The sequence below is a fragment of the Struthio camelus genome, chromosome 2 (genome assembly GCF_040807025.1).
Source record: "Struthio camelus isolate bStrCam1 chromosome 2, bStrCam1.hap1, whole genome shotgun sequence".
Taxonomy (NCBI): Eukaryota; Metazoa; Chordata; class Aves; order Struthioniformes; family Struthionidae; genus Struthio; species Struthio camelus.
The window spans coordinates 57,084,117-57,100,712 of record NC_090943.1 but is presented as its reverse complement, the minus strand read 5'-3'; the positions used below and the strand labels follow the sequence as shown (position 1 = coordinate 57,100,712).

General features: G+C 40.4%; 1 protein-coding gene across 13 annotated transcripts in view; it reads left to right on the top strand.

Moving 5' to 3' along the window:
• The window catches only part of ELMO1 (engulfment and cell motility 1), a 328,408-nt gene that overhangs the window by 105,845 nt on the left and 205,967 nt on the right, over positions 1 to 16,596 (top strand). For all 13 annotated transcript variants that reach the window (XM_009679671.2, XM_068935901.1, XM_068935900.1 and 10 more), the window contains one exon: positions 12,386 to 12,421. In XM_009679671.2, coding sequence (XP_009677966.1) covers positions 12,386 to 12,421 — 36 coding nt within the window. The remainder of the gene's footprint in view (positions 1 to 12,385; positions 12,422 to 16,596) is intronic.

Genomic DNA, 16,596 nt, shown 5'->3' with positions numbered 1-16,596 from the left:
AAATTATTATTTCAAGGCTGATGTCTTAAGTGGCGACATCTGATTAACTGTACTGTCACTGTTACTCAGTATGGTGTATGTAACAGTACCTGCAGCAGCAAAAACCCAGTGCTTACTTTGTAACTTTCACTTTTGCTTTCGTTGTAACGGGATTTTCAAATAACAATGGCTTTTGGAAATTATGTGAGAGCTGACCTCTGGAAACACCTTAATTCTTTGCCCAAAAATCTTAGCATTTTCAGCATTCTGAATAAGTTTCTCCGTGGACTTAATGTGGAAGTTGCTGCAAAAAATGTATCATCGCCTGGGTTGTTGCACTATTAACTTATGTTGTAATATTACTATTTCAAGTAGGCTTTTGATTTCAAGTAAGAGTTACTCTTAGTAACTTTGCAGTCAGTCTCAATCTCTATCCTCTCTCTCAATTGCTGACCTGAAGAAGTCAACAGTTTCTTACCCTCTGTTGACAAATACTGTGAAAGGAGCTTTCTCATTCTTTGGGGAATGCTCAGACTTGTGGACTAGTTTTCAAAAGTCAGTTGCTGAAGTCACTGCAAGTGTGCTTGCGTTCCCTCCAAGAAAGATCCAAGAAAGTAAATAGGGGATAAAGCAAAAGTGACAGGCTTTTAAATGGAGCAAAACTTATTTGTAGTGGTCCTACACAAGATATAATGTGGGTTTTCCTCAAAAATTAAGTAGTCTTTTAGAACGAAACAGTTCCTTAGAGTGGAAAATGCTGAGAGCACACTTCACGTTGATCGTTGCCTGTTATGTGGTTAATGGTTTGCTGGGCTTTGAATCCCCATTGCCTAATACCAGCTATACGTTGGAGCTCCAATAGCTCATGGTGTCATCGTCAGTGTTTTGGTGTTGGGGCCTTTTTTTTTTTTTTTTTGCCCTTGTGTGGTCTGTGACACCAATTACATGCCACTTTTTAATTTAAAAAGTACTAGTAATTAGGTTGGTTGTCTTGGCTTATATTGATAGAGTTTGTGTTGTTTAAGGGACCAAATTAAACTAGAACTGAAGATAGGTTTAAGCCAATTTAAAAGTACGCACGCAGTGACATCTGCAGCGGAACTAATTTGAAAACATACTGAGTGGGCATGCTCACATGTGCCTGTAAAGATCAGGACATGAGCAGTTTGAGAGTCACTGCTCCTTAGCTGTTTTGTCCTTTTCGGCAGTCTGAGATGTGATGGTGTAAATGGTGAGTTTACGGTTAAGTTAGAAATGGCTTTATTTTCCCGCTGCTGAAGGTATACTAAAGCACTTTATTTTGTATTGAAACAGGCAAGGAATAGTCATGTGACTTACAAACGTTTCTTTTAGCTTGCAGCATGGCTAAAGCAAGTGTCCTCCTTGCCCTTCAAATGTGTCTGCACTGCTGTTTTGTAGCTGAGAGATGAGCCAAACTGTAGCAGACTGACCTGGGTTAAAAACTATTTATTTGTGAGGAGAGCTACTTAAGCCAGCACCACTGTTGAAAGAAATGCTCAGCAAATTATACCCTGGTGGTAATTCCTGGTTGAGGGTAGTAAGTTCTCAACATAGCAGGCTTGTAGACTGGGCATGTAAGCAGTCTATTGCTGTGTGGGTTGGGTTTTTTTTTTTTTTTTTAAGTGGTTTCCCTTTGGAGGGGTTTGAGATTTCTCTTTTTAGCTGGTGTAATATATTACCAAAGATAGATTAGATCTGCAGATCTAATCTATTTATCAATGTTTCTGCCTGTGGGGAGAAAATCTGTCTAATTTAGGCAAAACAGCAAAGATTCAAACTGAGAGTTTCCAGCAGCTTCACATGCCAATGAACACTCGGCGCACGCTGCAGTTTTTTCATGTTTTAGCAACACAGCGCTCCTGAATTATGAGTATCTGTTGTGATTTCTCCCCGCTTCCCCCCAGGTTTAGCTTTATGAGGGCAGTTGTAAAACAAGGCCATCTGTACTACACTGTACAGATTCACTTCTGCTTTTATGCTGTGCATCAGTGAAAAGCTGATAAGCACATACATAACAGAATTTGAGATATAATGAAAGGAGCGCATCCTAACGCACCCAGACTCAGCAACCTAACCGTGCCGTGGTGCTGCTGCTTTTCTTTCTGGTCTTACTTCTAGCTGTGGATCGTGTCTTCCCCTCTTAGGGTCTGCCACTCCTTGGACTTCGGCTGTTTCAGCACACTAAACCAACAGACAAGCTACCTTCACAGAAGAAGCAGTAATAGTGTTTTGAGTTTTATTGATTGGGTTATTGCACCAAAACGGCTTTCCCAAATGGCCAGGGAGCAGGCAAGGAGCCCATGGGGGATGAAGAAGAGAAATATATGGAGAAGAGAATGGGACAAGGACGATCAGGAGTTTGAGTGCCTTAGGCTGTCAAGAAAGAGTAGTCAGAGTCAGTCAAACGTCTTTTTAACATCTCCATTCCTATTTTTGCTTGGACCCTCTGCAATACCGTTAAAAAGAGGTTCCACAGGATGCTGGCTGAACAGGCAAAGCCAGCCAAAGGCATCCTTGCTGTTGTTCCCACCCTTGGCCTGCCCCCTTAGCCAGCTGGCTTGCTGGGCTGCATGTTGACTGGATCACTGAAATGCTTCAAACCAAAAAGAGCTCTTTTCCCTCCTCTTCTCCAGAGTCCCTGCCGCTTTCTTTTCCCCAAGGATATTTTTGAACTCTGATCAGGTCAGTGTCCGTAGGTTGACCCACCCACCCAGATAGTTGTAGTAACAAGAGGGGGCAGTGCTAGAGTAGGAATGAGCAGCCAGAAGTTTCAAGGAAGGGCAGAAACTTTGGCTCAGTTGTAGAAGACAATATATTTTGTGAGTATACCTTCGAGGTGTGTCTTCACTCTGGAGTTACCTTTATTTGCTCTTGAGCTACTGTCCCTGAGTCATCCTTGATTGAATGTGAGGGTATGGTTCAGCCACACAGCTGAGAAAGCCCTAAGGCCTGATGCTGCTGAGAGATGTTGACTCCTGCCTTCTTCTCCCATCCTTTGTGTGTTAACCCTTGCTTTCCAGCCCAGTCCAGCTCCCTCCCTTAAATTGGTTCTGGTGTTGGGAGGCTTTGCAGAGCCAATCCAGTTTGTTAACTTGACTGAAAAATGCCAACTTCTATTTTGCAGAGTTAGTTTTCTGTTAATTTTGAGACTTGCAGGAACAAGTAGCTGTGGGGAAGGAGCTTTTTTGTGGCAACAGACCATTACTCTGGCTTGAATGCATCATTGAGCCACAACCTGAGAGCAGTCACGTTGTGAGAATGAGCATGGCTGCTCATCTCACATGAGAGACATCATCACTCATGAGAGAGGCTGTGTCCCCACTAGCGTGCAGCCTGGACACTTAGGGGTCAGAGGGGCTGGGAGACCCTCCACGAAGCTGCTGCTGCTCTGCAGGGAACCCCTCCAAGTCCTTCCCCTGCTGCCTGTGGGTGACCACGAGGATGTCTGCGCGCTGGAGAGCCTAGGCTGAGCGGGGCCTTTCTCCACAGCCCGGTGCAGCTGTGCTAGAAACTGATGAATTTTGTTAATTCAGGCTTTATTCTGCATTTTCCCCACAGGACTGGGCAGTGCTCATTAAAAGTACCATCATGCTCAATGTAAGGTTGCTTTGAGGTTTTTTTGCATATGGAACTCATGTTAGGGGCAGCTCTTAAGTTATAATTTGAGTGTGTAATAAAGTTTTAGTGGGCAGGCTCTGGAAAGCAAGACTCCAGCTTTTATATTCCTTTCACCAAGGAAGCTGTATTTATAGCTGGCTTTGTTTGTTGCTTTACTTATTCGTTATTTCAGTCAAGCTAGTGATTGTAAAGGTACAGTGACCAGAGCAAAAGAATGTGAAGTCCTGAGTTTCTGGTTTCCTCTGCGTCATTTTGCTGGTAATTAAAAGAAGTAGTAATATAAAAAGCTGACAGGAGCTAGCAATGTTTTTCATTTGACTTTCGGCCTGTAATATTCCTGAATACTGAAGAAAATTAGAATGCATTAGAAAACAGCATTTTCCAGTTTCTTACTGTTGTAAGCCTAGCTTGAAAAATAACAAATTGAGAGAGTTCTTTGATTTCCTGTATATTTTTAAAAGCAGTTTTAATTCTATGTGTAGTTACCGTAATTTGGACAAGATTTCCTTGAGTGCCTGCTGGTTAGGGCAAAAGGTTTGTAGGCATGGTGTGTGCTTGGATAAAGCGATGGAGGTTGGCAGTAGTCTGCAGTGTGTGTGGGGCTCTAGTGGAGCTAAGAGTGCTTCTTGTCCATAGGAATGTATTTCTATTAGCAAAGAGATGCAAGATATCTAGGCACTGTCTATGTCTATCTGAATCCTTGTCGAGTGAGATAGCTCAACTTTTTTTTTTTTTCCAGGCTCACTCTTGCTTCCAGAGTGTGCTGTGAGTCTCCTTATTAAATAAAACAAGAAGATATGAGTTGTTTTTATGCTTACTTTTATGATTCAGGTGAACTATAAATTATAGTACAGACTGCAAGAGGAGTTAGGTCTTGAAGAACAGGTAAATGCTGGTTCTTTTTTATAGTTAATGCGGGATGTTGAATTGTGCGTCCCTGTCCCCAAAAGGGTGTTTTTCTGCACCCTCTGAGTTATTTTCTTTTTCGGTAAGAGATTTCCATAGCACTTTAAAAACTAATTTTTAATTTGAAGCCGAGTTCATGCCTAGTTAGGGGAAGTTGAAAAAGCAGCCATTCTGGTTGAATTTACAGACGACATAAAAGGGAAGTGAAGGACTGCAATGTACGAAAAGGACGCAGAAAGAAAGCGGTGCTAGGGGCTCCCGATTGCTATAATGACTGGTGAAAATCATATTCAGGGAACGTAGCTGGAAGAAATAAATGTGTCCCTTTGCTACCCCAAATGTAGTTTGCTCATTCCACTATATTGCATAGTCTATCCTAGAATTAATATTTTAGAAGATTATAACAGTACAGCTAGTCCTTCTGATGTAATCAGATTAGTAAAGACGTGGGTTATTTGTTTGTTTGTTTTTTCCTGATGTATCAGATTAGTCATGTGACTTGACAGAGTTTCGGCCTTTCTAAAAAGAAAAAAAAATTGATAGTTCTTACATTATAAGAAAAGGAAACTGAAGTCAAAACCATAAATATTGAATGTTCAAAGAGTTAATAGAAGGAATACATAACTATTTTTATTGCTACCAGTAACAGTAATAATCCCATGACTGGGAAGAAAAGAAGGAAGGCTTATGTGGAATTTTAAGTATGTGTGTATGTGTGTGTGTTTTTTTTTTTTTTTTATTGGCAGAGTCAGTGTTTCTGCCTCTTGTCATTTGACTAAAATCACAGTTTTTACGGGAAAGCTGAGACTGTGCTAAGCTTAACTGTCTTTCTAATAAGCAAAATTGTTTGTGCTGCTGTTGTGAGCAGGGAGTTGTTTGGAGGTCTATTTAATAGGTGTAGCGGTGCTGAGTATCTTTATTGAACACAGCAGTGTCACAGGAGCAGGCTAGTAGGTGCTGTGGAGACATAGTTGCAGCTAGCCTGGTTTTAATTTTAAGGGGGATGTAATGGCTTAGTGCACAGATTAGAGAGAAAAAATTTGCTTCAAATTCTGGTGGCTTTTAAGTTAGGTTTTCTTCCTATTGGAAATAATAAATGTAGCTAGATCAGATTCATGTGCGTTTATTTCGGTATAAACGTGTTTCTGAATTTTTTGACTTATCAACTTAACAGGAGGCTTCCATTGAATGCATGCAGTTGTGGAGTTGGCAGCTTTACAGCTAGAGGTCTCGGAGAAAGCAATTGTGCATGCATTAAGGATAAATTGTATTGTTCAGGGAAATTCTAGTTTTTGGCTTGCCTCACAGAGGTAACGTTGTATAGCAGCCCAGTGGAAAACTGAAGATTGTTCTGGAGTTCTTCTGACTTGAGCCACTGTCCCAAAAAGCTTGTTAAAGTACCTGCTAACAAATTTTTCCATCCCAGTTTGAGTATTTCAGTATTACTGTCAAAAGACTTGAGCAGCCCTTCCTCACAGCCACTTGTTCCTGTCCTGCTTCATCTCAAGAGCTCTGCTAATACTGTTCATAGGAAACTGAGTTAGAAACCTCATCTATGTTATTATCAATGGCAATAAAGGTTATTTTAATGGGGTATTTCTTAACCCAATACAGTTTCGTGATCAAGCTCAGTGTGTTGCCCCAGGAAGCGCTTGTACAGGCACAACTGACTGAGTGAAAGGAAAATGAGTTTTCCTAAGATGAACGGTGCTAATCTAGCAGGTCTTTACTATGGCATATAGTCGTCCTTTTCACCCTGCCCTGCCGCTGCCTGCGCAGCCCCTGCTCCCTCTCTTGGCCAGCTCCAGTGCTCATCTGACTCTGCAGTGAGCTGATGCAGTTTGTTAATCCAGCAGAAAATAAGACAGCCACTGGAGAAAGTAGGGGGAAAAAGAAAAGTTTTGGCAGCAGTGGGCTGTTAGACAGGCTCAGCCGTTCCTCTGAATCCATCTGCAACCACAGATTATCTAATCTGACGCTACTGCCAAAATGAATTCTTATCCAACAGAGGCTTTATACGACCCCGTTTCTCCAAGCTTCTGTAACATCAGGAGCATGTGACCACTGCCTACATAAGCCAAAGATGGAGGTGGCAAAAATCCGAAATACCTATATAGAACTAGGTAGTCCCCTTAATACCAGTGTGAAGGCGGTAATGGTAGGAGACTGAAAAAGGACTTGCAGCATCATCTCTCATTGGAATTCCGATAAAGCAAGAAAGGTTTTCTTTGATTGCTGTTTTGGGTTTGTTTGGCTCATCAATTTTCAGGCTTGTATCTTCCCCCTCCCCCCTCAGGCCCCCAAACTTGTTTGTGCATCTTTGACTGCTGTCATATACATAGTAGTTACTGTATATTTTAGATAAAGGCTCATCTGAAGAATGAGCCATCAAAGATCCCATCTTTGGAGGGAAGATGGGGAGAGTTGTTCCCGCCTGCACTCCCCCCCATCTTTAAATACCTTTACTTGAGGGTTGTTTTTCTTACTTTGCCCTTACTTAAAAATATTAGCATTTAAATGACCTGTGCTAACTGTTGATGTCAACACCTTGTTGACCTGAGGAAGGAGGGGGGGAGGAGACATTTGACAGTTATACTATGTTTTTTATTTGGGAACCACTTCTGTAAAACAGGATAAAAAGAGAAATTCCTACAGTGAATTTATATTGCCAGATGTTCTTCAGAGTAGCAAGTGTTTGACCAAAAAAAAAAAAAACCTGTTTTTTTTTTTTAACTCTAGACAAAAGTGTAGTATTTGAAGAAACCACAAAAATAAGGAGAAAAGCTTAAAATGCCCCCTTCTGCAACTTTCTAGGATGCTTTTGTCTCCTGGGCTGTGGGATGTTGTGGTGTCTGTGAGGAGTGGGAGTGTTGATGCACTAGTTAAGTCATTTTGCAAATTTCATCAAAATATTTTATTTCAAACCCTGGTCAGAGCGTTTCCCAAACTTCGTTTCCATGTTATAGCTACACCTGATGCGCAAAAGTACCTTTCTGGATTCTGTATTTGTCTTAAGCGCTCATGTTTCCAGGTAGCCATGTTTCAGGATGTGTTGCTTAGATTTCCGGAGTTGTATTTATTGTGGGTGCTGTTTGAACCAGTCCTTTTACCGGGGTATAGGGATAAGCATATGGATGTTATAGTCATTAGCATCGTCTAAGTATATGCTGGGGAAAAAAAGGGGAGAGGGGAGGGAACCAAAGCAAATGGTGAAATGATTGATATAAGTATTTCTAAAATACACTTATATTATTTTATTGATTTCTAAACAGTGCCTGTTATCCACAATGTGGACATGCCTTAGCCAAATGCATGTTTAATGTGGCTAGCAGCTTGTTTGTCCATCATCTGGTTAGTTTTCCTGTTACTTATAGGAGGAAGTTTTTGTGCATATTTTCCACTTTTGCTAATAATGACCTTCTCCAGGGCCGTAATGCATGAAAAGCTTTTATCCTCAGTGATGTTTTTATCATGCTCTGCATATATTTAAACAGTGCAAATTCAAAAACAGTGATTGCAGTGAGTGATGAGACTGCCTTGGTTCTTGGCCTTGCTAACTCTGGTAGGTCTCCACTAACTTACAAAATGAGACAAAATTTCCACGAGTTCCGTGCAGACAAGCCCTTGTTGTGCTCTGCATCTCACCCCTTGCTGTGGTTGAGATTTAGGACCCTTTTGGTCCTTGTGCAGCCATTTTAGCACATGAACAGAAGGGAGTTGATCCAGTAGGATCCTTGCGAAGGTGGTCTCTGCTGGAAGCTGCTCTTGATGTAACCTGCAATGCACTTCAAGCAAATATTAAACTTCTATGGCTTGGGGAAGTCCAAAGGGAACTGCTACTTCTTGGGATTCAGCCAGATATATATCACAGATTTTCTTTGAGGCCAAACAGGGAACATATTGTGGTAGCAAAAATGTCTAAGCTAGTAAATTGCCATTATTGTTTATTTTACATTATGTTGATACTAGTTTTGAGATTCCTCCCCATGTAGAAATTGCTATTTGTATTTTATGGCTTTCACCACTATAGCTCGACATTTCACAAACATGAGTTAATTTACCCTCACAATGTTTGTGTGTTATGGCATGGTTTTATTCTCATCCATGCAAGTGCAATTGGTGAATGGCTTACTTCTAAGAAAAGATAAATGTAGCTATCTAGCTGATTAGGCAATGTCTTTATCAGTAAGAGCTTCAACATTTTTGACCATTCCTGTGGTGACTCACCCAAGAAGTGTTTTACAGAACTGTCTGGTTGCTACCACAGAATCAGCTCTCTAGAAGGAACAACGGTTGTATATATAGAAAGAGGAAAATTGGTGGAGGTGGTAGACTGTACTTGTTCCTTTTCAGGCTGACATGCTGGAAGAGTTAGCTTGACAGCTCTTTGAGTGTGTCAGCTTAACAATGTGGTGTGTGGATGAATCTGAACAGGAATTTCTGCTAATACCAGGTACTTCTGCAGTAGGTTTTAGATTTGATAATGGGATGAAAGTAGCATGTACTGCTTTAGCTAACAACGTCCACCTGTTCAGTGGTAAAAGTGCATCTGTACTTACCCTATTCAACCATGCTGCAGCATTTGATATCACTGGTTGCTCTTTTTATCACACATACCAAAAGCAGCAGAGATTAATGGAAATTATCTGCCCTAATACAATGGTTATCCTTTCTCTCAAGTCAAAACTCGTTGTCTTTCTTTTACTTCATCCACAAAGTCCAGGCGATTTCGACTATTTATCCATATTATACAGTACAAAAGAAAATGCAGATGTTGGATATTTTGTGACCTTGAGTTAAGTAGTTATCAGGTAACTCAAGATGGTTAAGAGCCCTGTAAATGCTTGGGAGGTTACTACCTAAATGCTTTGTTCTGAAACTCAGGTAGTTGCTCTTTAATCCCTGGGTTCAGCCATGGGAAAAATACACCTATTTATAGCCTGTTGTGAGAAATCTCCGGCAAAACTGAGCCTGCCCTTTGAAATGCCGTTAGTATGCAAACACCACTCTGTTGTTTCTCTTTGATGTTAGTCGGACACAGCACCAGTTTCCAGTTTACTTGCTACTTAGCTGAAACCCGTACCTGAATGAAAAGCAGCTGTTTTGAAAGATGGAATCAGAAAGATGCTATAAGTATTGCTGGCACGTTTTGCAAGAGGTTGTTTTTTGGATCCATGCACATTTATTGGGAGATGACAAAACCCATTTGCTATTGTATATCTTATTGCAATATAGCAGCAAGGAGCACTCTTTTGGTAGAAGCACTGGAGGGACAAGTTGGGATCTCCTACTGTGACAAATGCTTTGAACTTTCTGGCTTCTAAAAGCCACATTGAGGGTAATTTTCTCCCCTTCTCAAGGCTCTCTGATGCATTGGGATCCTTTTGGTTTCCTTGTTACTGCTGGGTATCTAGATAGCTGGGGTAGCAGAAAACAAAGCTGCAAAATTCAGTGAAAAAATCTTGTCACTTTTCTAATTGCAGCTAGGCTGAAGTCCATCCTGTGCTAGGATAGACCTGTCTGATCATTATATTCAGGCATTAATGTTTCAGCGCACAGCTGGCAATGAATGATTTCAAATCACTGTCCCTCTTTGTTTTGTCTCCCTGATGGATATAGAGGCCAGCTCAAAGCTGCCGTCCCTGAGGCTGGTCCTTCCTACTGAAGAGATCCCCCCTTTGCCCTGTCTGACAGCGGTGACTTTCCATGAGGGAGGCTTTCCACTGGAAAGAAGGAATTGTCAAGCTGTAGGAAGAGGTGTAACACGTGGGACGTTGTTTGCAGAGGTTGTGAAGCAGAGAGCTGTTCCCTTAGCAGATAAGACTGGCCAGGGATTTTACCAGTTTCAAAACAGATCTAAACATATCTCTACTGAAAGCCCTGCAAAAATACCAATCTTTTTTGATGGAGCGGGAATCTCAAGAGGGGTGTTCACTTTGCATTCCTCCCTCTGAAGCACCTCTCGGTGGTTGAAATAGGAGACCATGTGGCAAAGGAAATACATAACTCGTGTGTTACATCTGTAAGTCATGTATGTTGGGCCTGGAAGAAGATGCACTTTAAATCAATTTGAAATGAAATAGAGTAGCAACAGCATCACGCAGTCTATGTAGAAAGTACAACATCACTTTTGCAGAAACCGCATGGAAATTGCAAGGTAGGAGGAGTTATTGCTGTACCAAAAAAAACCCCCAAAACAAAAAACCAACTCATCTAACCATTGATGTTTGGGAATTCTGAGGTTAGGCTTGGATCAGCTATTGGAGAGGTTGGAGGTCTGGAGCTGTTGTGGATTGAACAGCACAACAGCAAGTGCAAAGGGGAGAATTGGGGAAGAAAGGAGGGGGGGAAAGAGGGACCTCCTTGTTTTCCTTTGGGACGGTCGTTTGCCCAGTGTGAAGGTGCAGCCAGAGACACCTGTGAAACACACAGATTTAGGAGACACCAAAGAGGTTAAGTAGGGGAGTGAGATTTTTTGCCCCCTAAGTTTAAGTGAAATTTTAAAAAAGTTACTTATTGATCTTGGATGCCATTGCCATCATTCAGTCTCTTCATTTCAGCTTGCTTAGTAGCATAATTAGCAGTTCTGGAGCTGGTTATTAGTGGGAGGATGTTTGCAAATAATGATCAGTGGACTACAGCTTTCAAATGCTCTTATTCCCCCCCCGGCCCTTAGTATTTGTCTTCCCATCTCCTAAGCATAGTAATGTGATGCTGTAGCCTCTGGTTCACTGATGACGATGCGCAGTACTGCATATCTCTGGAAAAAGAAGGTAAGTCTAAATACAAAAAAGCTCCATGGCTGTGGTACATTAAACTTATTCCCACAACTAGGAACCATGTGTATTGGAAGTTACTAAAATTGTTAACAGCATCACACTGACAGTTAGGTATGTGGCTTGGCCTCTTAATTCTGAATCGATAAGTACCTTTTTTACAGCTGGTTGTTCGTTATCTTTCTCAAGTGTGTTGATTCAGCCCTTGGGTCTAGGCATGTCCATAGGTGTGTGAATTGAAGAGCAGCAGAGCTAGGGGATGAGTTCACACATTTTACTGGAAGAAGACTAGGCTGTACTGGAGTTATGTGTCAGGGAGCTGCTGCAAGATGGTTTTGAGCTGTTCAGTAAAGGCAACATTATGGTTAAAAAGCCAGGGTGAAATTCTTTTAGCCCTCTTTGAAGTCAATGGAAAACTTGTCACTGTCTTCAAAAGGTCAGGATTTCAGTCTGTGCTGGTCACAGCTACACAACAACTCTCAGCTGTGCTGACATCTCGGACATGAGTATTAGTGATGGAGACTGGAACCAAAGAAAGGATTTTGTCAGACAATTGACTGACTGCATGTCATAGCAACGGGACAGAAAATGCTTAATGTGCAAACCTTTTTTTATTCTTTTTCAATTTTTTTAACAAAGACTACTTTTATGCAAGTATTTAGTAATTTAGGTGCCTAGGCACTCCTAATGATGAAGAGAAACAGGTTTTAGAGAAGTCTGTATTTGATGGTTTTTTTCCCTCTATCTGTCTGTCTTCTGCTGCTTTTTTCTTAACAGAAGTTAAAACAACAAATATTTGAGATTAATTTCAGAGGTGCTTTCTTATACCAGAACTGAACTGTTTCCCTTCAGAGAAAATTGTTAGTAACTTACTGCCCTTTATTGTATGTCTGTAGTTGAATTTTGTGAATCAAAAATGGTGTGGTGTGTGTGTGGGGGTGTGTGTGTGTGTGTGTGTGTGTGTGTATATATATCTATAATGTATGTATGTGTGTGTGTATGTATGTGTAGATATGCATAGGTAAATAGTGAGTACAGATGTTTTAAAATGTTTCTCCTCACGTGGAAGTTTTTAAATTTTGCAGACGATATCAGAAATTGCAGAAGATAATGAAGCCCTGGTAAGAACCTGATTGGATCATCACCTTGTACGCTTACTCTTCTTTTTGCATGACCGAGTTCAGGCCCTTGTGCTAATCTTTATGTGTAAATACATTTGTGCATATTCATTCAGCCAATCTTCAATCTCTGTTTCCTGCTCTTTGATACTTGTTGAAAATTTCTAATGGAGCCTTTTTTGCTTTGCTTGTGGAATGTGTGCTTCATTTCTGTAGCTGTTGCAGGGGCTTCTAATACTTCCTAAATAAGACTTTTTACCAACTTGAGCAAGCAAATCATTTCCCTGCCTTCCCCACCTTCCCCTCTCCTTCAATCTCTCTTGGCTTACATGATTGACTATAGGCAATTTTAATTGTTGATGTTACTGGGATAACAGTAAGAGTCGTCATGCCAATTTGAATTCTTACTATTTGCTGGTCCCAAGTAATGCTAATTGTTTTTAATAACTGCATAAAGGAAAACTGTAATGTAGTGTAAGGTCTTGTGGCAGAAAGTTCTGAAGCGTGCTTGTTGCCCCGATGGTTTTGAATGAGACTCTTCTGTGTGCTTGAAGTTAAGCACACGCTTCATAGGCTTTGCTAAATTGGGACTCCAAGAGGTATTCTAGTCTCTTTATTGGCTTGCAAATTTGAGATGTCAAGTATAGCTAAAAACCAAAGGAGCAAAAGAATAATTAATCAATTAACCATGCATCTGTCGCTCTGAGGGCTTGATGTGGTTTAGCATGCAGGAAATGCAGCTCCCCATCCAAACGCATGCTAAATCATGTTTTCACAAAGCTACTGTAAGCAAAGTTCTGAAACATTTATCATTAAATCATTGCCTAATAAATAAAGTAAAACAGTAAGAATAAATTTGGCAGGGAGCTTAAATCCTTCCTCTCCATTCCCTTTCTCAACCTAACACAAATTAACTTGCTGCTTAATAGAAAAGTTTAGATTCTGAGGAAAATGTTTAAAATGTCATGAGGCTTTCAGAATCCTTGGCAGCATCACCCCTGCCTAAGACAAGATACCTCCCATGCATTTAGATGTTCTTTTTTTTTTTTTTTCCCTTCACTGATGTGAAAGTACGTGCTGCTGCATTTGTGGAAGTGCTTGTACTCCCTCAGTTGTAGTCTGCTCTGTTTCCAAATTCTTTTCTCCCTTAGGCTTCTCCACATTAAATTATGTGATTGCTCTGAACAGTTTCTCAAGAGAGGTCTCCCTGGGTTTAGGAGCTGGTAATATTGATCAGAATTGATTTTTTGCACAGTAGTCCTGCTTACTCGTAGAAGGAAGACCCTACCCACTTTAAGAAGAATTTTACAGATAGACGTAGGTACAGCATATCAGTGGATACAGTAGAAAATAAAGTGTACATGACCGAAGTCTATTCTAACATTGGACAACCAGTGTAAGCTTCAATTTGCAGGAGGGTGCACACTTCAATATTAAGATTTCCATCAGTAGCATGTGAAATGATATAATTACAGCATCACAAATTCTTGAGTTTGCTCCTTGTACTAGGAGAGATGCTAGAGCCATTTGTCTGGGCATGAAACCAATAGTACTAGAACCTGGTCTGTTCATTCATTTTGAAGATGAAGTGGATACGTTAATGCTGCATGACTGTAGTTATCTAAAGCCCTAGCTATTTTTTGTAAGTTATGTTTCACCACTGTATTAATAGGAAAAGGTCCAATGAAACAAGAACAATAAAAATAAATTTAGAATTCGATATAACAAATGAAACAAAATTAAAGTTTTTAAAAGGTGAGATTGCAAATCCCTGACCTGAGCAGCCTCTGCTTCCTGTCTTCATGACTGGTTACTTTAGAGAAACCAAATGCTTTGTTGTTGTTATTGTTGTTTTTTTTTTTTTTAAAGTCACTTTAGACTTACAGAATGGAACATTATTTCATAATGTGTCAGTATTTCATTTTATTTCTGGTAGCTTGCACATGCTAGCCTAGGGAAGCTGACTTAATTAAAACCTGACTTTCATAGAGAAGGCTTGTCTAATAGCTTTCTCAGCTGAAGGAAATTCTTTTTCTAAAATGTGACTTTCTTTTTCCCCTATGTCCTTTCAGTCTTATTGGTTCCCATTTTATTTTCAAAACACGTTGGCTAACACTTGGATTCAAAAAAATACATGAAAAATGTTTCCATGTGGAACAGCTATATCAGCTGACCTTTGTATTGCAGTACTGAATTGTAGTCAAACTACACTGATTGGAGAGTGCGTTTGGGGTTTTTCCTGTGTAGGTGGTTATTCCTAGTCTTTTAAAGGCTTGTCTACTCAGGAAAATTACCATGAAGCGAGCAAAAATATGAATTTAAAGGATGGGGAATAAGAGAAAAAGTAATTCTGATCACATCTTCGTGAAGAACCAGTGCATAATAGCTCCTCTGGGCTCCTTCCCCTTGTAGACAAATGCTTAACGTACCTCAAAGTGGATTAAGTCATACTCCATAATAAGAGTCTCTACATCTTGATTTATTCAAGAATAGTTACTGTGCTGTTTTAAATTCACAGCCTATTTTAACTGGAATTAATTTTCAAGCATAGAGAAGCTGTAATGCAGGGATACAGAGCTATTTTGGGTGCTTGGAATGCCGGTGGTTTAGGATCAGTCGGGCTGATCTCTTGTGATGGGCATAGTGAAACTGGACCACAAAAGAATATTTCAGTGGTGCTTGGCAGAATGCAAAAAATCATCTGTATCAGTTGCAGTACAGCAGTTAAATGCATTTTCTGTAATCATCCAGAAAAATGGGGGCAGCTACCTTGCAGATTGTTCAGTCATTTTCAGCTGTGCGGAGTAAGTAGCTGAGCAAGTTTGAATTGTTCCTTGTTTGATTTGATAGTGCCCTACCCTCCACCTTAGGAAGGTTATATGAAAAGCAAAGCAGTGTAGAAGCAATGAAAAAGCTGTAGCAATAAAAGAGGTACTGAATGCTGTTTGCGCTTGCATAGCATCCTGCTGCATCGTCGGACTTCCTCTTAGCCTTAGTTAGGTTCTTAGTTAGCCCCCATGGCTCTTCCAGAGCTCTTGTCCTCTGATGAGATATATTCTTCTCCCCTGTTCAAATGTATTTGTGGCCATTTATCCTTGTACCACCTCTGTTTCTAACTTAAAAGCTGTACTTACTCCGTGTGTTAACCTGAATGATGTCAGGGCCTTTCAGCTACCTAGTATTACGCTGTGAGCACGGTCGCTGAATGAAGTTAAGGCTTGAAGCTAACTGCTTGCTTCCTTAACTCCTACGTTTAGTTGTGTGCTGCAACACTCTTGTTGCCTCCTCCCCAGTTAGAGTTATTTCTTTGCTGCCTTCCCTCTGCACAATTAGAGATCGGTAGCTTTGGCTCTATTTTTGCCTATGCAAAATTGTCTGAGAGGCTGTATTTGCTTTGGCATCTGGTCTTAATGAGCTGGTAGCTGTGTTGTGGCCATGAGAGACAAGCAAGTTATTAATTTCCAGTTTCTCTCTGCAAATTTTATCATGTATAACATAAAACAATATAAGCCCACTAAGCTTTGAAAAGTTCCTATTGCGGCTTTTGTGACCTAATGGCAGCTGAGCCTAACTAATTTGCTTAATTTAAAGAATCATTTGAACAGCTTGATCTTATTCTATCGTGTCATTTTACCTCAGCAGCAATACAGTGTTCATTTCAGTATGTGTGTAAACATGGATTGAGATTTTTTTTAAAAATATCTTGGGGATTTGGGTACTCAAGTCCCATTAATTTTAATCTATTTTGATAAGAAAACCAAATTACTTTAGGCACCTCTCAGAACATCAGCCATGGTTTTATACATACATCTGGAGGATTAAATACCATACATGACAAAAAAGTTTTCTGCATGTAGAAATGATGCTACAAAGGCAGGTGAGGGGCAGGCATGGTGTTCAGGAACCCATGAATACTATAAAAACATGCATATTCATTTTTATTTTTAGAGAGAAAACTAGTATCAAAATGTATGTTTGTTTTTCTTTCTTCCTAGTTTCCTAAGGTAAGAACGCAGTAAATTCTGAGGAACATAAACTAACAGGCTTTGACATTATCTTTCCATAAAATTTGAAGATAAAATAGATGTTAAACACAAATGATGCTCTTCACTGCTGAAGGCTTCAGATGCTCAAGTCTTGGATCAGAACCTGGGTGTTGACGGCGGGAGAGCTGATGA